A 16,048-nucleotide genomic window follows, 5' to 3' on the forward strand; every position below is an offset into this window, starting at 1 on the left:
GTCAATTGACATCTCTACACCATCCTCTAAACAGATCAAGCTCGTTGGACAACAGCCAAGATGCATTCCCACCTCCATACTCCCTACAACGCAAGTACGTCACCCCCTCATCTCTCCACCACCATCAAACCATACCACGCACCCAACTAACTCAACCACCCGACAATTAACAGACTGCGAAGAAATCATGACCGCCCTCGACGAATGCCACGCACGAGGCTTCATCCACAAAGCCCTGGGCGGATGTAACGACGTCAAGCGCGACGTGAACAAATGTCTAGCTGCGGAGCGGTATGCGCGCGCCAAGCGCAACCGGGATGAGGCCAAGGAGAAGCGCAAGAAGATCGAGCGGATTTGGGCCGAGGAGAAGGCGCTTGCGGAGACGGGTTCGATTTCTTCGTTGACTTCTTCTGCTTCTTCTGCCTCTTCTGCTTCGAGTTCGGCGGAGAAATAAATATGTACTTTTGCTCTAGTTGATGGGATAGGGCGGGGTGCTGGTGCTGGTGGCGGTGGTGTGTATGATATGATTGATGTGTGTATCTGATGGACTGGGTACATGTGGGACATTTATTGGCGTTCGGGATTATTCTATATCATATCTCTCTGCTTATGCTGCTTCTTTGTTGGTGTATATCTACATCTTGTTTGGATTGTGGTGGGTTGTGTTGGGATGGGTATGTTAGATGTTGGAATCGTCTATCAAATTAATGATAACTACCTATACACAATTCATATGGACACTTTTTATATCTCGTCCGCCGAACGCCGTACCATGAAGTCAAATCAGAAGAAACGTAGCCCCTAGCAAAGCAATCAGTCATCCATGGCATCAGCCGGCGCAGCAGCAGCAGCAGCAGCAGCAGCAGCAGTACCCTCGCCATCACCATCACCATCGGTCTTCCCAGCACCGCGATTATGATGACGACGTCTGCGCTTCGCTTTCGGCGCAGCATCCCCATCCTCACCGTTCCTCTCCTCCGCAGCAGGCCTCTCCTCCGCCTCTCTCTTCGGCCTCTCCGTCTTCCCGGAAGTAGTAGACTCCTGCACCCTCTTCTTCGGCTTTTTCACACTCAACGGATTTGGTCCCTTCGGCTTCTTCGAATCCCTCTTCTTCTTCGTCGTCTCCCCCTCCCCAGTTGCCTTCGCCTTCACCTCATCAGTCAACCCAACCCTAAACTTCCCCCTCTCCACATCCTCCCTAATCGCATCCGACGGGTCACTCATCGGCTCCAACACCATGACCGACCTCTTCACATACACGATCGGCACACCGGGAATCGACCGAGCCTGGCGCCGTAGTACCCTCGACTTCCGCAATGCCGCCTCAGCCTTATCCTCCGCATCGCGCTTCCGTTTCCGTCCGGCGGCCGAGTTGTCCGTCGCGGACTTGTCCTTCTTATCGGCGTTGTGCGGGTCCGCCGTCGCGAGGATGTAGTGTTCCTTGTTCTTCTTGCTCTCGGCGGAGGGGGAGAGGAGGGAGAGTAGACATTCGACTTCATCAATGGGGGTCGAGTCGGCATTGTGGGAGCAGTGGCGGAGAGGAAGGGTAGTGGGTGGGGGGAGGTGTTCGGGGCGGTAGGGGTTGTTGGTTCTGGGGTTGATGGGTTGAGAGGCCATTATGGCGGCGAGAGAGCATTTTGTAAGCACTTTTTTTCCCCCATTACGTTAGTATATCAATTGCAGTTGTGAGTTGATGATATCCGGGGCAACATACGAGGCTTGGTTTTTCCTTGAAGAGTACGCTCCAGAGCGGGGATCAAATCCATTTTGAAGGAGTGGACGGCGCGAAGGAAATTGGAGTCAACTGTTCACGAATTTTCTAATTAGTATATCCCTAATCCTGGACATGATAGTATGGATGGATAGATGAAGATGGGATATCTGCATACCCAGAACCTGATACGGCTCACGGAACCCGAACGTAAGCTCATACTGGTGCATGAGCTTGCGGTACTTCTTGGATCGCTTGGCCCTCATCTTGACGGTCTGGTCGTCTGAGGTGTGTTAAAATATGGTATGTATGACCTGTGATGGGTTTTGGGGATTGGTGCAATTGCGCCAAATTGGACTTTTTTTCTTTGCGTCGGCCGGCGGTCACTTTTTTTTGCCGGGCGGAGGAGTGAGCTCGGGATATGGTCTGTGCGCGGCCTTGCTAAGCGGCCGTTGATGGAGTCAAATATGGGGCCTCTTTTCATTCAAATCGCCTCTATGGCTCAGTGGTAGAGCGCATCACTAGTAATGATGAGGTCCACGGTTCGATCCCGTGTAGAGGCAATTTCTTTTTTCCTTTGGTTTTCTTTTTGCTTCAGCATTAATGGGGAGCGATTGTGTGTTTGTATGTGTATGCTTTTGGAGGGTGTGGTTGGGGATAGAAAAATTGGGTTCGCCAATGTACCAATCAAGATGTGTATGAGATGCGTCTTTACTTATTGCCTCACAAGGAAGTTTTGATATGGTACTATTGGCAAATATGCCACGGGTATTAATGCAATGATAACTAATAAGCAATGGTCTATCTCGCTGTGCCAGTAGAATATATAACCCGAAAAGGTCAAATGTCCCAACAACGCCATTACCTCCCCTTTGAACCGGCCTCAAAATGGCCCCGGATCCCAACATGCAACATATACACCACCCATGCCATGCACATATAGTGCGTATGCAATGTAATCGAGTGACTGTCCGACGGTAGAGCCAAAGTTGATTCGGACCACTGCTATGTCTCCGACTGCCCTCTGGGACAAACATCCAGACGTAGATTTGTGCGGGAAGTCGAAGTATGAAAGGCTATGCAAGTCAACTCTGTGCTGACATGAGATGTGTAAGCCCTGCTTCAGTCCTAACCCACTGCCACGTGCAAAGTTACCAATGGATCGGTCTACTACCTCCTTCTGCAAGACCCGATTACCACACTGATATCGTCCATTTTTCCTGACTCCAGATTAGTCTACCGTACTGAACCGATATGCGAAGGTTACTCACCACCCTGCACGGCCAGACCTTCATCCACCGCCTTCTCCATGTACGGACTCTCTGCAAAGGGATCCTGAGCAATCTCCAAAGCAGATTTGAGCAGCTCCCTGGCTATAAAGACCATCTGCTCGTCCGCCATCACAGCCGGGGGTGCCCACTCCGAGTCTTTGTCCTCATGGCGGCCTTGCTGCCACTTCTCTAGACTATCGAGGACAATAGTCAGGATCTCATGCTCCCACAGATTGTCCACTATGCCGTCTGACACGGCCACCACGAGGTCATCCTCCTGCACATCCACCAGCGAGAGCACTGCATCCTTCCGGGGAGTATCGACGCTGTTCGTGCCCAGTTGCATAGGACAGTCAAACCAATGCCATTGTTCCTTGGTCCGAAAGAGGATCCTCTTTTCACTAGGCCGGATGACAAAGACCTTGCAGTCACCCAGGTTGGTCACGTAGAGCAAGGGCCGTATATTCCCTGTAGCATCGTGCTTCCAATGTAGTAACGCTGTGACGGATGTGGTAGTTCCCAGCCATTCACCTGGGGAAGTCGTTGCTCGGATGGTTTCCTCGTACGCTCGTTGAAGATAGCCGATGGGATCTAACTCGGACTGTCCATTGGGATCTCGTTCGATTTCCAAAGCCCAGTAATGGAGGAGCAATCTAGACCATAGCCTATATAAACAACGAAGGGTAAGCAAGTCAGCATGCGGGAAGGGAATGCGACGGACCCAGTAGGGGTCAGTAGTAGGTAGGGTCCGCGGAGGCTAGATAGGGGGACCAAACAACGTACGCAGCATGACCTCTCGGCTTGGTCGCCCACGCCCCAACCCCATCGTTCACGGCGAGGTAATTCTCCGCCACTAGAACGGCATCGTCGCCATTGCTCAGGCCGCGGACCAGATCCCCCCGAACGGATAATCTCTTATCCTGGCTCAGGTAGTGGGTGGTCAGCGGGTCGGAAAAGGAGGAAGAGGGCGGAGACAGGAACGGTGGGGGGAAGGGCCGCGAGGGCCGTTTGGCGCAGAGTGCATAGCCCGTCTGGAAGCAGAAAGGCGAGCGGGAGATGGGGAACTGTGGATTAGGATCCGGGATCGGGGTGGTGATGCCGTAGGAAGGCCAGACGGCGCGATATCGTCGCACCCAGATGCTGGGGGCCCCGGAATGAGCGCTCCACAGTGGGCTGCGTCTAATTACCGGCGAAGCGAGAGGAGAGGAGGCAGAGGAGGAGAGGAATAATAAACAACCTGTCGAACTAGCAACAGTCTTGGGCACCATGCCCGCTAAAAGGTTCCCAGAGGTTGCTGTACTGGGCGGAAATCCCAGACAGGCAGATACAGACAGACTCTTTTTCGGGAGCTTGGATTTTGGCCAGAGCCAAATGGAAAATCTTGCCAGACCTGCGAACCACGGCCAACTTCTCTGACCAATTTTGCCCCATCCCCGGTCACCTGCGCCCCACCTGACTTTGGGTTGATTTCCTCAACCATGTCAAAAGACTAAAAGCTGTTGAGAATAACTAGTAGGAGAGCTTTGAGCTTTGAGCTTGAGCTTGAGCTTGAATTGGAAGTATGGTGAGCTATCTATCTTAGAAGATCGAATCTATCCATGATCCATTCCATCACCACCCATGATCCATACTTATTCGCCATACAAACCTATATTACATTCATCCCACAGACAGCCCACACTAACGCAGCCATAGTTACTACTACAATGTAACACGAGCTAGACTAGATGATACTTGCAGATGACCCGTATTCATGTTCAATTAGTGGGTTGCATGTTCATTTTAACTCCTTAAAATACTGTCCATTCCCTCTCCGACGTGGATTCTGTAGATATGTCCATCTCATCGACAAACGATCCATTGATCTGACATGATGCTCACTTTCCCTGGAGACACTCCCATTTCCCAACATTATCTGTTGCATAACGCGAGATCTCCCCAAGGATAATGATCGTCAGACGTATCTACTCAGAAAGGAAAAGACCAAAGAAAATCAACGTACTCCGTAATCCACCAGCAAAGAAGGAAAAAGCAATCATACTCCGCCTAACCCATTCCCCTCACTCCCCGAACGCCTGAAAGCAATCATTATGTCGCCAAACGCCAGCGCTAGGAAATCAGCTCAGCTGCTCAATGGCAGCCCTTTTGATTAGATCATGGCGGCAAATAATTCCTTCTGAATCTCGTCGCCGAAGATTCTGATCGCTCGGTTCAATGCCAACCCGATCACAAATGGGTCAATATCCTCCCGAATGGAAGCAAGCTCCTGAAACACGGCCTTCGAAAGAATGGTGCACCGGTCGCGAAGTCCAAGACCCCCTCGATTTGCGCTAGTCTGACCCAGTAACAGAATCAGATTCCACTCCGCGCAGGGGCAGAGTCGATCCGGCTCCTCTGTACAGACCTGGCTGCAACTGCAGGGAGTTTGGCATATGCACTTTCGCTGTTTGACGTATTCCACCAACTGCTGCATGGTGCCCTCCACTCGAAGATCACCCACAGTCCTGCCTTCAAGCATGGCAAGCGCGGCGTTCTGGTGGTCCACAATACGTGCAATTTCCGAAGATTCGGGGTTGACAGTGTGCCGGTTAGTGAAAGGGAGGGGCTGCTGTGGAATCATAAACTGGTACGTCTGTCTCGGAGTGAAAGACATGTATTTCTCGGAATGAATGACAAGGACCTCGGGCGGTGGCATCTGGTAGAGCAAGCCACTTCCAGTCCACTTCAGGCGAAATAGAGACCCCGGATTGTTGGCAATTTCAAGGGTAAATCGGCGATATCCGATAAGATCGTCCATCACAAACGGGATCCCGTTGAGCTTTGTCACAGAACGTTGGACGAAAGTAGCCTGATAGTTCTGGATAAATTCCCTGTTCAAGAACTTGCAGACAGTCGGGCTGTCGAGAACTTGCTTGCAGGCCAGGAAGACGTTGTACAAGTGGCGTGGCTCGGGGAGCATGAAGTTGTTATGCGAAGAGACACGGGGAACCCCAATAACGAAGCAAGCGCACAACTCGACACTAGCAAGCTCCATCATAAGCCTCGCATAAAGAGCATGGAACAAGTTCTCGACGCATGCAACCAAGGGAGCGATCTCTTTGTTTAAGATGGCATCCTCTGCCTCCCTAATGCAAACCATCAATCCGCCATGAAATCCATCCAGCTAAAGAACGGATACACCAGACGGTTAGCAGCTATCATGCTGAGCCAGGCTCTGGGTTGATCGTCTCCTTACTTCAATGCCATAGTAAATGAAGGCCATAAAGACCACTTTGGCAACAGCGTAGACTTCCACGTATACCGAGAGCACGCTATTTCTCCAAGTCGAAACATCACAATTCTGGGCCTCATCTAGATTTTTGACGAAACCCGCGGCAGCACTCCATTCCATAGCGCCGACGGCGTAAGGGAGAAAGGGGAACTCGGCAGGGGCCATCCTCTGTCAAATTCAGACTGTCAGTTTCCAATCAAATGGGATATCAGAACCACGACCAACTGCCCAAGCCAACATACAGCAGACGCGTACGACATCCCGGTGCTATCAGAAGACCGCGTTCCCATGCATTCTCTCGTGTCTCTGTATTCTTCGTCACTCCGTTCGAGTACTTCCAGCGAGTACTTGTAAAAACCGTCGGTATGCTCGCTGAAGGAAGAAGAGGAAACAGAGTCAAAGGAACGATGTTGTGGGTAGTCCTGCTCGCTGTCTCTGGGCTCGCGTTTAGTAAAGAGCTTCTGCCGAGCAATAGCCCATAGCTGGGAAGCGGATCTGTGATGTGGTATCATTTTGCTTGCTTTGCAAGATGATTCCTTAATTGTCCCAGGACGGCGGGTATCAGACCTCTTGTGAGTAGACAGGCCGCCGATGAGAGACGAGATGAGAAGATGAACGGTAACTTTCAGTCGTCGGCACGATTGTACCCACTCCTGCGTGACAGGTAGGGGAGGCAGTGAATGATCATGCTGGGCATGAACACTACGCAGGGAGGGGGGTGTTTCTTGTTGCTTGGCCAGATTGATGCTGGGGGAGGGAAATTGAGAAGGCGCTCACGGGGTCGAGAGCCAGAGAAGTACCTGCTGTTCAGCCACTTTGCCTACACTGCTATCTGTGGCTCAGGTAGGCAAGCAGTTGCAACTAAGTACACAAGAGGGAAACGGGCATGTTCAGCAGGGCACTGGTGGTAATTTAGCTAGGCCGCTCTACATTTGCTATGTTGTGAGCTATGACCACTCAGTTAGGGAGTATCTGGGCGAACTGTGCCTCTCGCAAGTACTTCAGTGAAGCGCCTTCTAGGTTTTATATGGACATGATACAGAAAGAACCGTATAATACACTTCTACTAGTATTGCTCTTATCAACGCATCAAACGCGTCATGTATTGATTATAGTATCCTGTAAGCCTTATCACAGACATAGAGTTGTTTGCACAAAAGAGTCTATCTCCATAAACACGATAACCAATGACTACCCTTCAGTCACCGAGATGCCCAAAACAAAGACAAAACAGGTGTAGACTACAATAATCCAGGATCAACTTCAATAGGAGCCTTGTCCCCATGGCCAGAATAAGGCAAGACGACTTCTGGTATCTTCCAAAGGACACTATTCGCTCTGTCAATGTATTCGGGCGGGATATTCGCACTCTCGCTGAAAGATAAAGACTGTCAAGATCACTTTGTTAGCTGGCTCAATGAAGGCGTCGCGAAACATTAATCCCACTTACACGCAAGCTGGTTAGGCCTCTCACCCATTCAAGGCCAAAGTCACAGATTTCATCGGGCAGCTTTTCATAATCTTCAATGGGATGGGCAAGTATCTGATGGCAATTTTCCAACCAGAGCACTTTTAGCTTTCGACCAGGAGCTAGACTGCTCTCGTCTGTTCCTAGCTCTTCTGGCTCGTAGGACATCCCCCCTAGCCAACTTAAGAAGTCAGGCTGTACACCACGACATGTTCTCAGTTTGAGAACAGTTAGCTTGGGGTTTTTCTTCACTAAAATGGTCAACTGCCATGGAGTGATACCCGCCCGCTCCAGGATCAAGGTCTGTAGCCCGCAAAGCCCAAATTGCGGATATCGTCCTATACCGAGGAACATGTTCCAAGCCGTACTTCCTGGGCCAGGATTTAGCCAAGTGCTAGGTCTGATGGGGCCATCTCGGATGTGTGGATGTTCGAAGCGCAATGCTAGATGATGTAAAATGTTTTGGCACTTAGAAGCTAGTGCCATGGCACCCTCGCTGTCAAGATCATAGGCCATGAACTCCAGTCTCCTGAGCCCTCGGCCGTACCGATTCACCACTTGGGCAAAGATCCTGTTTTGCTCCCGAATCATCTGCTCCAATGTCCGGGATTTCTCGAGTAGTGCAGGGCACCGCCTTTTCAAGCTTTTTATTTTCAGCAGAGGCTGACTGTCCAAGTCGCTCGCAAGGCGGCTCATGGCAGGTTGGATGATGGATATTGTGTAGTCGTTCGCTTGTTTATTGCGGCTGGAAATCTGTGCCATTTGATCCGGGGTGGTCCAGCCAGCCTGGAGTAAAGATATCACCGAGTGAATGCGCTTCTCAAAAACTCCTAGTCGTAGACATTCGAGACAGAGGGTATGGGACTCATAATTGGCGCGAGATGTTTCGCCGAAGGCGAGCAAGGACTCGAAGGGAAGGTAGGAGAGTATGTGTAGGATGAGCTCCAAGGGTAACAGGCTAAACTTGTCGGACATTTTGTGAGACTTGGCTAGGCGTTTCACTCCCTTTAGAGGATCCTTTGACTGCCAGTAAGATGTTGCCGCCTGTAGTTTTGAGCGCTGCCTGGTCGCCCACTCCGTTTGTCCGCCGATCAAGGTCCTTTCGCCGACATGACCGGCCCAGGGGAGTTGATGAAGCAAGAGTAAGTTACAACTAGCCGATACAGGTTTAAGTATGGGAAGAGCTAGACAAAACGATGATAGAAGCTGAATCCGTTGGTGTTAGCGGTGAATTTATGACCGTTATATTGGCTTGGGTAGTGTAGGGAGCTGTTTGTTGGCGGTGGAAGGAAGAGAAACTGTAGGAGAAGCGCAGCGATTGATAGCGCAGTTCGTAGAACAGGACTGTGGCAGATATTGCTGCGGATCACATCGAATTTTCGCGCCGGAGCAGAGACGTTGCGATATATAGCATGCAGGGTTGCGACGCTCTGAAGGGCTAAGCTGCGCCCTGGCAGGGATACCTTGCAGGCGGGGTCCCCCGACTCTTTTAGTAGTTCTCGCCGTCGAGACTGACTCCTCTAGCCGAAGAGATGGTCACATTCTCGGCTGGGACGAAATAGCCAGTGAAGATGCTCTATTTAAAAACCTCAGTAATATTTTCCAGTCAAATGGAAGGAATGGGAAACGTAAGCGAAAACAGAACGGCCACGAACAGGTGCTGCCATTGGGTTGCGGTCAGGAAAATAGAAAAGGGTTTACTCGGGCTCCCACTATTGCTGTCACTTTTTAGTCGGGTGGGAACAGGTTCGATATACGGAGCAAACGGCGCTTCTACTAGGAAATCCACTTAACCAACTAGACGGCTGACCTGGCATGATCGAGACGAATGGTCGCCCTCTTCTACAGTGCACTATCGGCTAGGCAGTGCTGAGCATACAAATTCCTGCATGACCTGCTTGAGATAGGACGTGGCTCAGGTCCAACATGTTTGCACTTCACCGGCGAGCTTGAAAATCAGGTGGCGCATGCATTCTGTCGCGACCCGTCGCGGGTTTTCTCAATTGTTAGTGCAGGTTAGACTAAACTACACCCGCTGTACAGCTTCAACGGAGCGGGTGTCGACCTTCCCCACTGCGCGTGCCTAGACTGAACTAGAGGAGCTGATATCCTCTGGAAAATTGTGCGGATCGGGGTCAACGTTGCCCGTTCTTGGCCATTGCGCATTTGATGGAGACGCCAATGCAGCCTGAATCCCTGGTGTCGGATTGCAAAAGAAAATATGCGGTGATCTCACTAAGGTCGCAGGAAGCGGTTATCGGCATGCACCCCGTATGATAGATAGACCCAAGATGGAGGACAGCACGCTGAGACGACCACGCCCCCCGCCAAACTCCCAACCAGCCAGCAAATAGGCAGATACATCGCCGTGTCGAATGAGAAACGTGCGGAGACACCGGAGACGATCATCGTAGGATAGACAAGAGCTGAGATCACATCACCACACCACAGCCCCCCGTTTCTCCGATCGAGGCTGGCTAGATAGTGACTAGATAGATACCACCACGAATCCTGGCCAGCAGTCAACACCAGTTAAATCTCCTTGCAGTCAATGTGTAACACCGAACCGATCCCCTGGGACTTCTTGCCCAATTGAACGCGACCTGTTGGGCGATCCGAGTCATATTTGACGATCAGGTGCATGGATAGGGCGGTTCGGATGGTTCACACGCTTAAATCGAGTCATCTGCTTGCTTTCATCCAGCTGGACTTGTGGCTGCAGCTAGAAGACCGCCACGGTAACATATCGGAGTGCTTCGGCTGATCTGAGGCTCGAATTCGAACCAGTGCATCCTGCGCGAGTGTTCGTGGGCCACAGCGGAATAGCCCAGTAACTAGACCCACGCCAGTGTGCTTAACGTGCAGGATAGGGTTGGAGTTAGACCGAAAAATATCTTGCGACGTGCGACAGATGGGGAAAGTGAAACATTGTTGTGGAGATTAAGGATGTTTCCCCCAAAGCGTCCATTTTCAGGTGTTTTCAGCTCTGCACCAGCTCGTCAGGGGAATTAATAGAAAAGGGAGGGGACGGGAGAGCTGAAGCAGCAGCCAGCGGTATTTATGGGTTGGTGAGTGGTGATATTGCAGCAAACAGAACAAAGCAAGGCAGCCGCACTACTACTTCAAGCCACATGCAGCTGTCATGCGTTTTGACAATGCGAGGTAGAGAAGGTGAAATACGAAAAGTAATGAATCGAAGAAAAAGAAAAGAGAAAAATACTTATGATGCTCGACAACCTATACATCCTAGAGAAAAATAAAATCGACCTATGCATGTGCGTATGTCACCCCTCGCCCGCAATTTACAAAGACAATACTCTTGAGCCAGCTCTCTATCCCTGAACCCTGAAAGTACGGCCACTGGCCGTCTTTCTCTCTCGCTCCTCGTTCTCGGGCCGCGCCCGGTTGAGAACTAGTATCATTTGTTAGTGAGCTGGAAATGACTGTCGTTGGGTTATCCACTCTTACCTTGGAGGAAGTCCGCAGTCCTCTTGCGCATCCTAGTGTGAATGTATGCCTGGAGTCTGAGTAAGCATATTGACCAGGCCTGCAAGATGACATGGAAAGCTACCTTGGATGCTTTGATGTGGTAATGGAAGTAATCCCGGAAAATCTGGATGTGAGAGATGTTCTCATAGCGTCGCTGGGGGGTTAGGTGACGAGGGAACAGTACTATGAGCGGTTAGTGACAGCGAACGGCGGGTGCTACATCATAACGAATACTTACCGAAAGTGACGTAGCTGATTTTACCGTCGTTGTCGTTCTGGAGGCCCGGGACACCAGCTAGCTCAAGGGGAGGGTCGTTTCGGAAGAGTACTTGAGGGGCGTTTTGCAAGGTGAGGACACGGCGTCTGGCGTCGACGAATTCCTGCAAGAACACCTTGCCAAAGATGCGATCTGTCTCCTCCCGGAACACTGTGCTGAAGATCACCGTGACACGATCATGGCTGGCCTTGATGTAAATCGCTTCCTCCTCCCGATAGTGGATGGCCATAACCTCTCCTCCCTCCTTAACTCCCTGGGGTGCAGTCTCGCTTGTGTATCTCGAAGCCTCTTCCGCGAGCTTGGCGAATTCATCGAATGCTCTCTCGAAGGGGGCGGCCATGGCGTTGCGCTTCATCAGCGCCAAGCGCATGACGAGTTCGTCCTTCGCCTCCTGCTCGGCCGGCAGATTTTCTAGATCGATCAGGACGGAGAAGTCATAGCCGGGCTCTGGGGTGACGATGTAGGGGCCGTATTCCCTTTCCAGCACCTCCTGGGCACCGTACTGGACAAGCTCTCGGAAGCATTTCACGTTGATGGAGATGAGTATCTTGGTCTTGGATTCTGGCGTAGACAAATGGAAGGTCACTCCGTCGAAGTCGGAAACAATCTGATCGATTGACACGGGCGGGCCTCTGAAGGAAGCATAAATGGAGCTGTTAGCTGGTAGCCTGGCGTATACCGGAGGCGGGGGGGAAGCTGTACCCAGAGAACCGCTCCGTCAGGAGGGAGTGGATAAGAACGTTGTGGTAGTCTAGCAAAAGCATGTTGACGGACGCATCCAATTGTAATGAATAATCAATTAACTTCTCGACCTTCGATTCCCTTTTTTCCTCTAATTCTGGCTTTCAATCCCACGAGGGTCACTGCCACGATGGGAGTTACGTTGATGGGGGCTTTGGGGAACCGGCAGGCGGTGGGGGAGGCCGGCAGTGGTCGCTGTCGCCCTCCGTAGCGACCGCCGCCATTTGCGCCTATCGATAGCATTCATTCTCCGAGCTCCCAAATTTTTTCCCAGGTCGCAAACACCCAACGATGGTGAAGTCATATTTGTAAGTGAGGCACTCAAAGGGTGTAGCGTTTTCCTCCGTAAAGGCTTCCTTGTGTACTGACCCTTTCAGTAAATTCGAGCATTCGAAGACTTTCGGGCTCATTGCGTCCGGCTCGTCGAATGCGATCTGGGCCCGGGACGATGAACTCGCGGGTACCGCACGTCGGACAGGCTCTGGACGAGCCTTCGTGGGCGCGAGCGAGGAGGTTCTCTGCTGGGACATCAAGAAGGGTGAATTTCTGGGCAGATGGCACGATGCGTCTTGTAAGGCGCAGGTGACGATAATTACGCAGAGCAAGACGGATGAGGATATTTTTGCGGTCGGGTAAGTTTTCTCGCTGTGATAGCGGCTATGTATGCTACCTTGCTAACTTCGATTTTCTCTTTGCTACACAGTTATGAGGACGGCAGCATTCGTATCTGGGATTCGCGGACTGAGACGGTGATTATCTCCTTCAATGGCCACAAGTCAGCCATCACTCAGCTTGCCTTCGATAGCACAGGAGTCCGCCTCGCAAGTGGCTCGAGAGATACGGATATCATTGTATGGGACCTGGTTGCGGAAGTCGGACTCTTCAAACTGCGCGGACACACCGATCAAATTACGTCTCTTCATTTCCTTACCCCTTCAATTGAATTGCTCAATGAGGCCGGTCTCGGTGAACATGCGGGGTTCCTTTTAACGACAGGGAAAGATGCTCTGATCAAGGTCTGGGACTTGGCTGCGCAACACTGCATTGAAACACATGTGGCACAGTCCAACGGCGAGTGTTGGAGCCTAGGTCTCTCACCCGATCAGAGTGGCTGCATCACGGCAGGAAACGACGGAGAACTGAAGGTCTGGTCAATTGATGAGAGTGCTATGATTCAAATTTCCAAAGAGAAGGTCGGCTCGGAGGGACAGAAGATCCTTACGGACAGGGGTATATTTTACCGGAATGGAAAGGATCGCACCATCGGAATCAGCTTCCATCCTCGAGCGGACTACATTGGAATCCACGGCTCTGAGAAGGCAGTCGAGATCTGGCGCATTCGCTCCCAGACCGAGGTGCAAAAGAGCCTGGCCAGGAAGCGCAAGAGGAGAAAGGAGAAGGAAGCACAGCGTGCAAGTGACAAAGAGGGAGCTGCTGCTGAGGATGCCAATGATAAATCAGAGGATGCATCATCTGCGCCTGTCTCGGAGGTCTTTGTTCCTCACACTATTGTACGAACTGGCGGTAAGGTCCGGTCCTTTGACTGGATTCGCACGAAATCAAGTGGAAGTCTGCACCTCCTGGCCGCGACCACAAACAACCAACTCGAAGCTTACAGCGTTGTGACCGCGAACAAGAAGAATAAGGATGAGGAGGAGCCAGACTACAGCCGGAACTTGGCAGTCGACATCCCCGGCCATCGCACCGACATTAGATCTGTTGCCTTGAGCTCGGACGATCGAATGCTGGCATCTGCTTCCAACGGCAGCCTCAAGATCTGGAACGTCCGGACCCAAAGCTGTCTGCGTACCCTCGAATGTGGTTATGCTCTGTGCTCTGCCTTCCTTCCTGGTGATAAGATTGTTGTTGTCGGAAACAAAGATGGCCAGCTTGAGGTTTTCGATATCGCCTCGTCGACCCCTCTGGACACGATCAAGGCGCACGATGGGCCGGTCTGGTCCATTCAAGTCCATCCCGACGGCAAGTCTTTGGTGAGCGGCAGTGCCGACAAATCTGCCAAGTTCTGGAACTTCCAGGTGGTTCAAGAAGAAATCCCTGGTACCAAGAGAACAACCCCACGACTCAAGCTGGTGCACACGAGAACACTCAAGGTCTCGGATGACATCCTCAACGTTCGCTTCTCTCCTGATGCTCGGTTGCTGGCTGTTGCGCTTCTGGACAACACGGTCAAGGTCTTCTTCGTTGACTCCCTCAAACTTTTCCTCAATCTTTACGGCCACAAGCTTCCTGTCCTCAACATGGATATTTCTTGGGACAGCAAGCTGATCGTCACGTGTTCGGCCGACAAGACAGTCCGTGTCTGGGGCTTGGACTTTGGTGACTGCCACAAGTCCTTCTTGGCCCACGAGGACAGTGTTATGGCAGTTGCGTTCGTTCCGAACAACAAGGATGGCAACGGGCACAACTTTTTCAGTGCTAGCAAGGACCGAGTTATCAAGTACTGGGACGGTGACAAGTTCGAGCACATCCAGAAGCTGGCCGGTCACCACGGTGAAATCTGGGCTCTGACCATCAGTCACTCGGGAGACTTCATCGTTACCGCTAGTCATGACAAGAGCATCCGCACCTGGGAGCAGACTGATGAGCCCTTGTTCCTGGAGGAAGAAAGAGAGAAGGAGCTGGAGGAGATGTACGATAACAACCTGATGGCCTCCCTGGACCAAGACGAGGATGACCAGGACGGAGAGAAGGCTGAAGCCGTTGATGCTGGCAAACAAACTGCGGAGACATTAATGGCAGGTGAAAAGATTATGGAGGCATTGGATCTGGGTATGGAGGACCTAGAGGTCATGCGCCAATGGCGTGCTCTGAAGGCCAGACAGCCGAATGCTGCACCCCCACAGCGCAATGCCCAGTACATGGCTTTGAACAATATCTCGGCGGAGCGGTATCTTCTGAACGTTGTGCAGAAGATCCCTGCAGCCGCGCTTCAGGATGCTCTGCTCGTGCTGCCTTTCTCGAAAGTGCCTGCTCTTTTCACGTTCCTCAATATCTGGGCCAGCCGCGAGTGGAACATTCCCCTTACCTGCCGTGTGCTATTCTTCATCCTGAAGACACACCACCGCCAGATCATCGCCAGCAAGATGATGAGGCCGATGCTGGATGGTATCCGGTCTACGCTGCGCCAGGTCCTGGCTCGTCAGAAGGATGAGATGGGCTTCAACCTGTCCGCTCTGCAGTTTGTCGGCCAGCAGATCCAGGAACAAAGTACGAAGGATTACATTGACGAAGCGGCCTACGAGGAGCAGGAGAGGCAGACGGGCACGGGCAAGAAGCGGCAGTTTACCAGCATTGCCTGATTGTGTGCGCGGGGGGCCAGCGATATATTATACCTGTATCACATGCATCCGAATGGCGTTGAGATCTGAGTTTTTGTTTCTTCTATTGGATATGTTTGGCTACGAAAAGTTTTATACCTGGAGTTATACGTTCACAAACGGCTTCGATACAATGTAAATCGATATAGAGATATGTCAAATTATGAAACGATCCGTCAAGAGCTTCGACATAGTAAATAGAGAGTACTTATATTCATCCTATCTAACTGCTAATATACCAAGATCACTTCATCAAGAAAGGACAAAAAAACCTATAATAAACCTGTCAGCACAAGTACCAAACAGATCGGCAGTCACACATAATATATAATATATAGAGGACAAGGATAAATCCAGCCAGTCAATCCAACCCATAAAACCGAGGAGGGACAGACAAAGAACCAAATCAACAACCGTTGACAACAAAAAAACACCACTCAGCAGAACCATTATAAGCATCGACGACAGTGAACATCCCTTTA

General features: G+C 51.3%; 5 protein-coding genes and 1 non-coding gene across 6 annotated transcripts; 3 read left to right on the top strand and 3 right to left on the bottom strand.

Annotated features, from left to right (window-relative positions):
- Positions 1-60: 60 nt before the first annotated feature.
- On the top strand, positions 61-454 carry ASPBRDRAFT_193615 (COX assembly mitochondrial protein; the record flags this gene model as incomplete). Its single annotated transcript, XM_067620646.1, has 2 exons — positions 61-94; positions 174-454. The coding sequence occupies 2 exons, from the start codon at positions 61-63 to the stop codon at positions 452-454; spliced, it is 315 nt and encodes a 104-aa protein (XP_067482175.1).
- A 359-nt stretch (positions 455-813) lies between these two features.
- Positions 814-6,765, bottom strand: ASPBRDRAFT_52910 (uncharacterized protein; the record flags this gene model as incomplete). Its single annotated transcript, XM_067626972.1, has 10 exons — positions 814-1,646; positions 1,715-1,804; positions 1,890-1,994; positions 2,983-3,647; positions 3,766-4,319; positions 4,373-4,438; positions 5,213-5,396; positions 5,421-6,145; positions 6,218-6,421; positions 6,496-6,765. The coding sequence occupies 10 exons, from the start codon at positions 6,763-6,765 to the stop codon at positions 814-816; spliced, it is 3,696 nt and encodes a 1,231-aa protein (XP_067482176.1).
- Positions 2,203-2,274, top strand: ASPBRDRAFT_t70. The gene has a single exon. It is a non-coding gene; the product is annotated as a tRNA-Thr (tRNA).
- Positions 6,766-7,494: 729 nt separating the features above from the next.
- On the bottom strand, positions 7,495-8,696 carry ASPBRDRAFT_119346 (F-box protein; the record flags this gene model as incomplete). The annotated part of the gene is made up of 2 exons (XM_067617246.1): positions 7,495-7,641; positions 7,704-8,696. The coding sequence occupies 2 exons, from the start codon at positions 8,694-8,696 to the stop codon at positions 7,495-7,497; spliced, it is 1,140 nt and encodes a 379-aa protein (XP_067482177.1).
- A 2,053-nt stretch (positions 8,697-10,749) lies between these two features.
- Positions 10,750-12,370, bottom strand: ASPBRDRAFT_40167 (actin-related protein 2/3 complex subunit 2). Its single transcript, XM_067624291.1, has 5 exons — positions 12,190-12,370; positions 11,449-12,119; positions 11,293-11,393; positions 11,190-11,238; positions 10,750-11,133 (listed from the first exon to the last, which is right to left on the bottom strand). The coding sequence occupies exons 1-5, from the start codon at positions 12,249-12,251 to the stop codon at positions 11,054-11,056; spliced, it is 963 nt and encodes a 320-aa protein (XP_067482178.1). The 5' UTR covers positions 12,252-12,370; the 3' UTR covers positions 10,750-11,053.
- A 134-nt stretch (positions 12,371-12,504) lies between these two features.
- On the top strand, positions 12,505-15,794 carry ASPBRDRAFT_204989 (snoRNA-binding rRNA-processing protein DIP2). Its single transcript, XM_067621725.1, has 3 exons — positions 12,505-12,536; positions 12,606-12,860; positions 12,932-15,794. Exons 1-3 carry the CDS (start codon positions 12,520-12,522, stop codon positions 15,546-15,548), a joined length of 2,889 nt encoding a protein of 962 aa, XP_067482179.1. The 5' UTR covers positions 12,505-12,519; the 3' UTR covers positions 15,549-15,794.
- The last annotated feature ends 254 nt before the right edge of the window (positions 15,795-16,048 follow it).

Source organism: Aspergillus brasiliensis (assembly GCF_001889945.1).
Source record: "Aspergillus brasiliensis CBS 101740 unplaced genomic scaffold ASPBRscaffold_3, whole genome shotgun sequence".
Classification (NCBI taxonomy): domain Eukaryota; kingdom Fungi; phylum Ascomycota; class Eurotiomycetes; order Eurotiales; family Aspergillaceae; genus Aspergillus; species Aspergillus brasiliensis.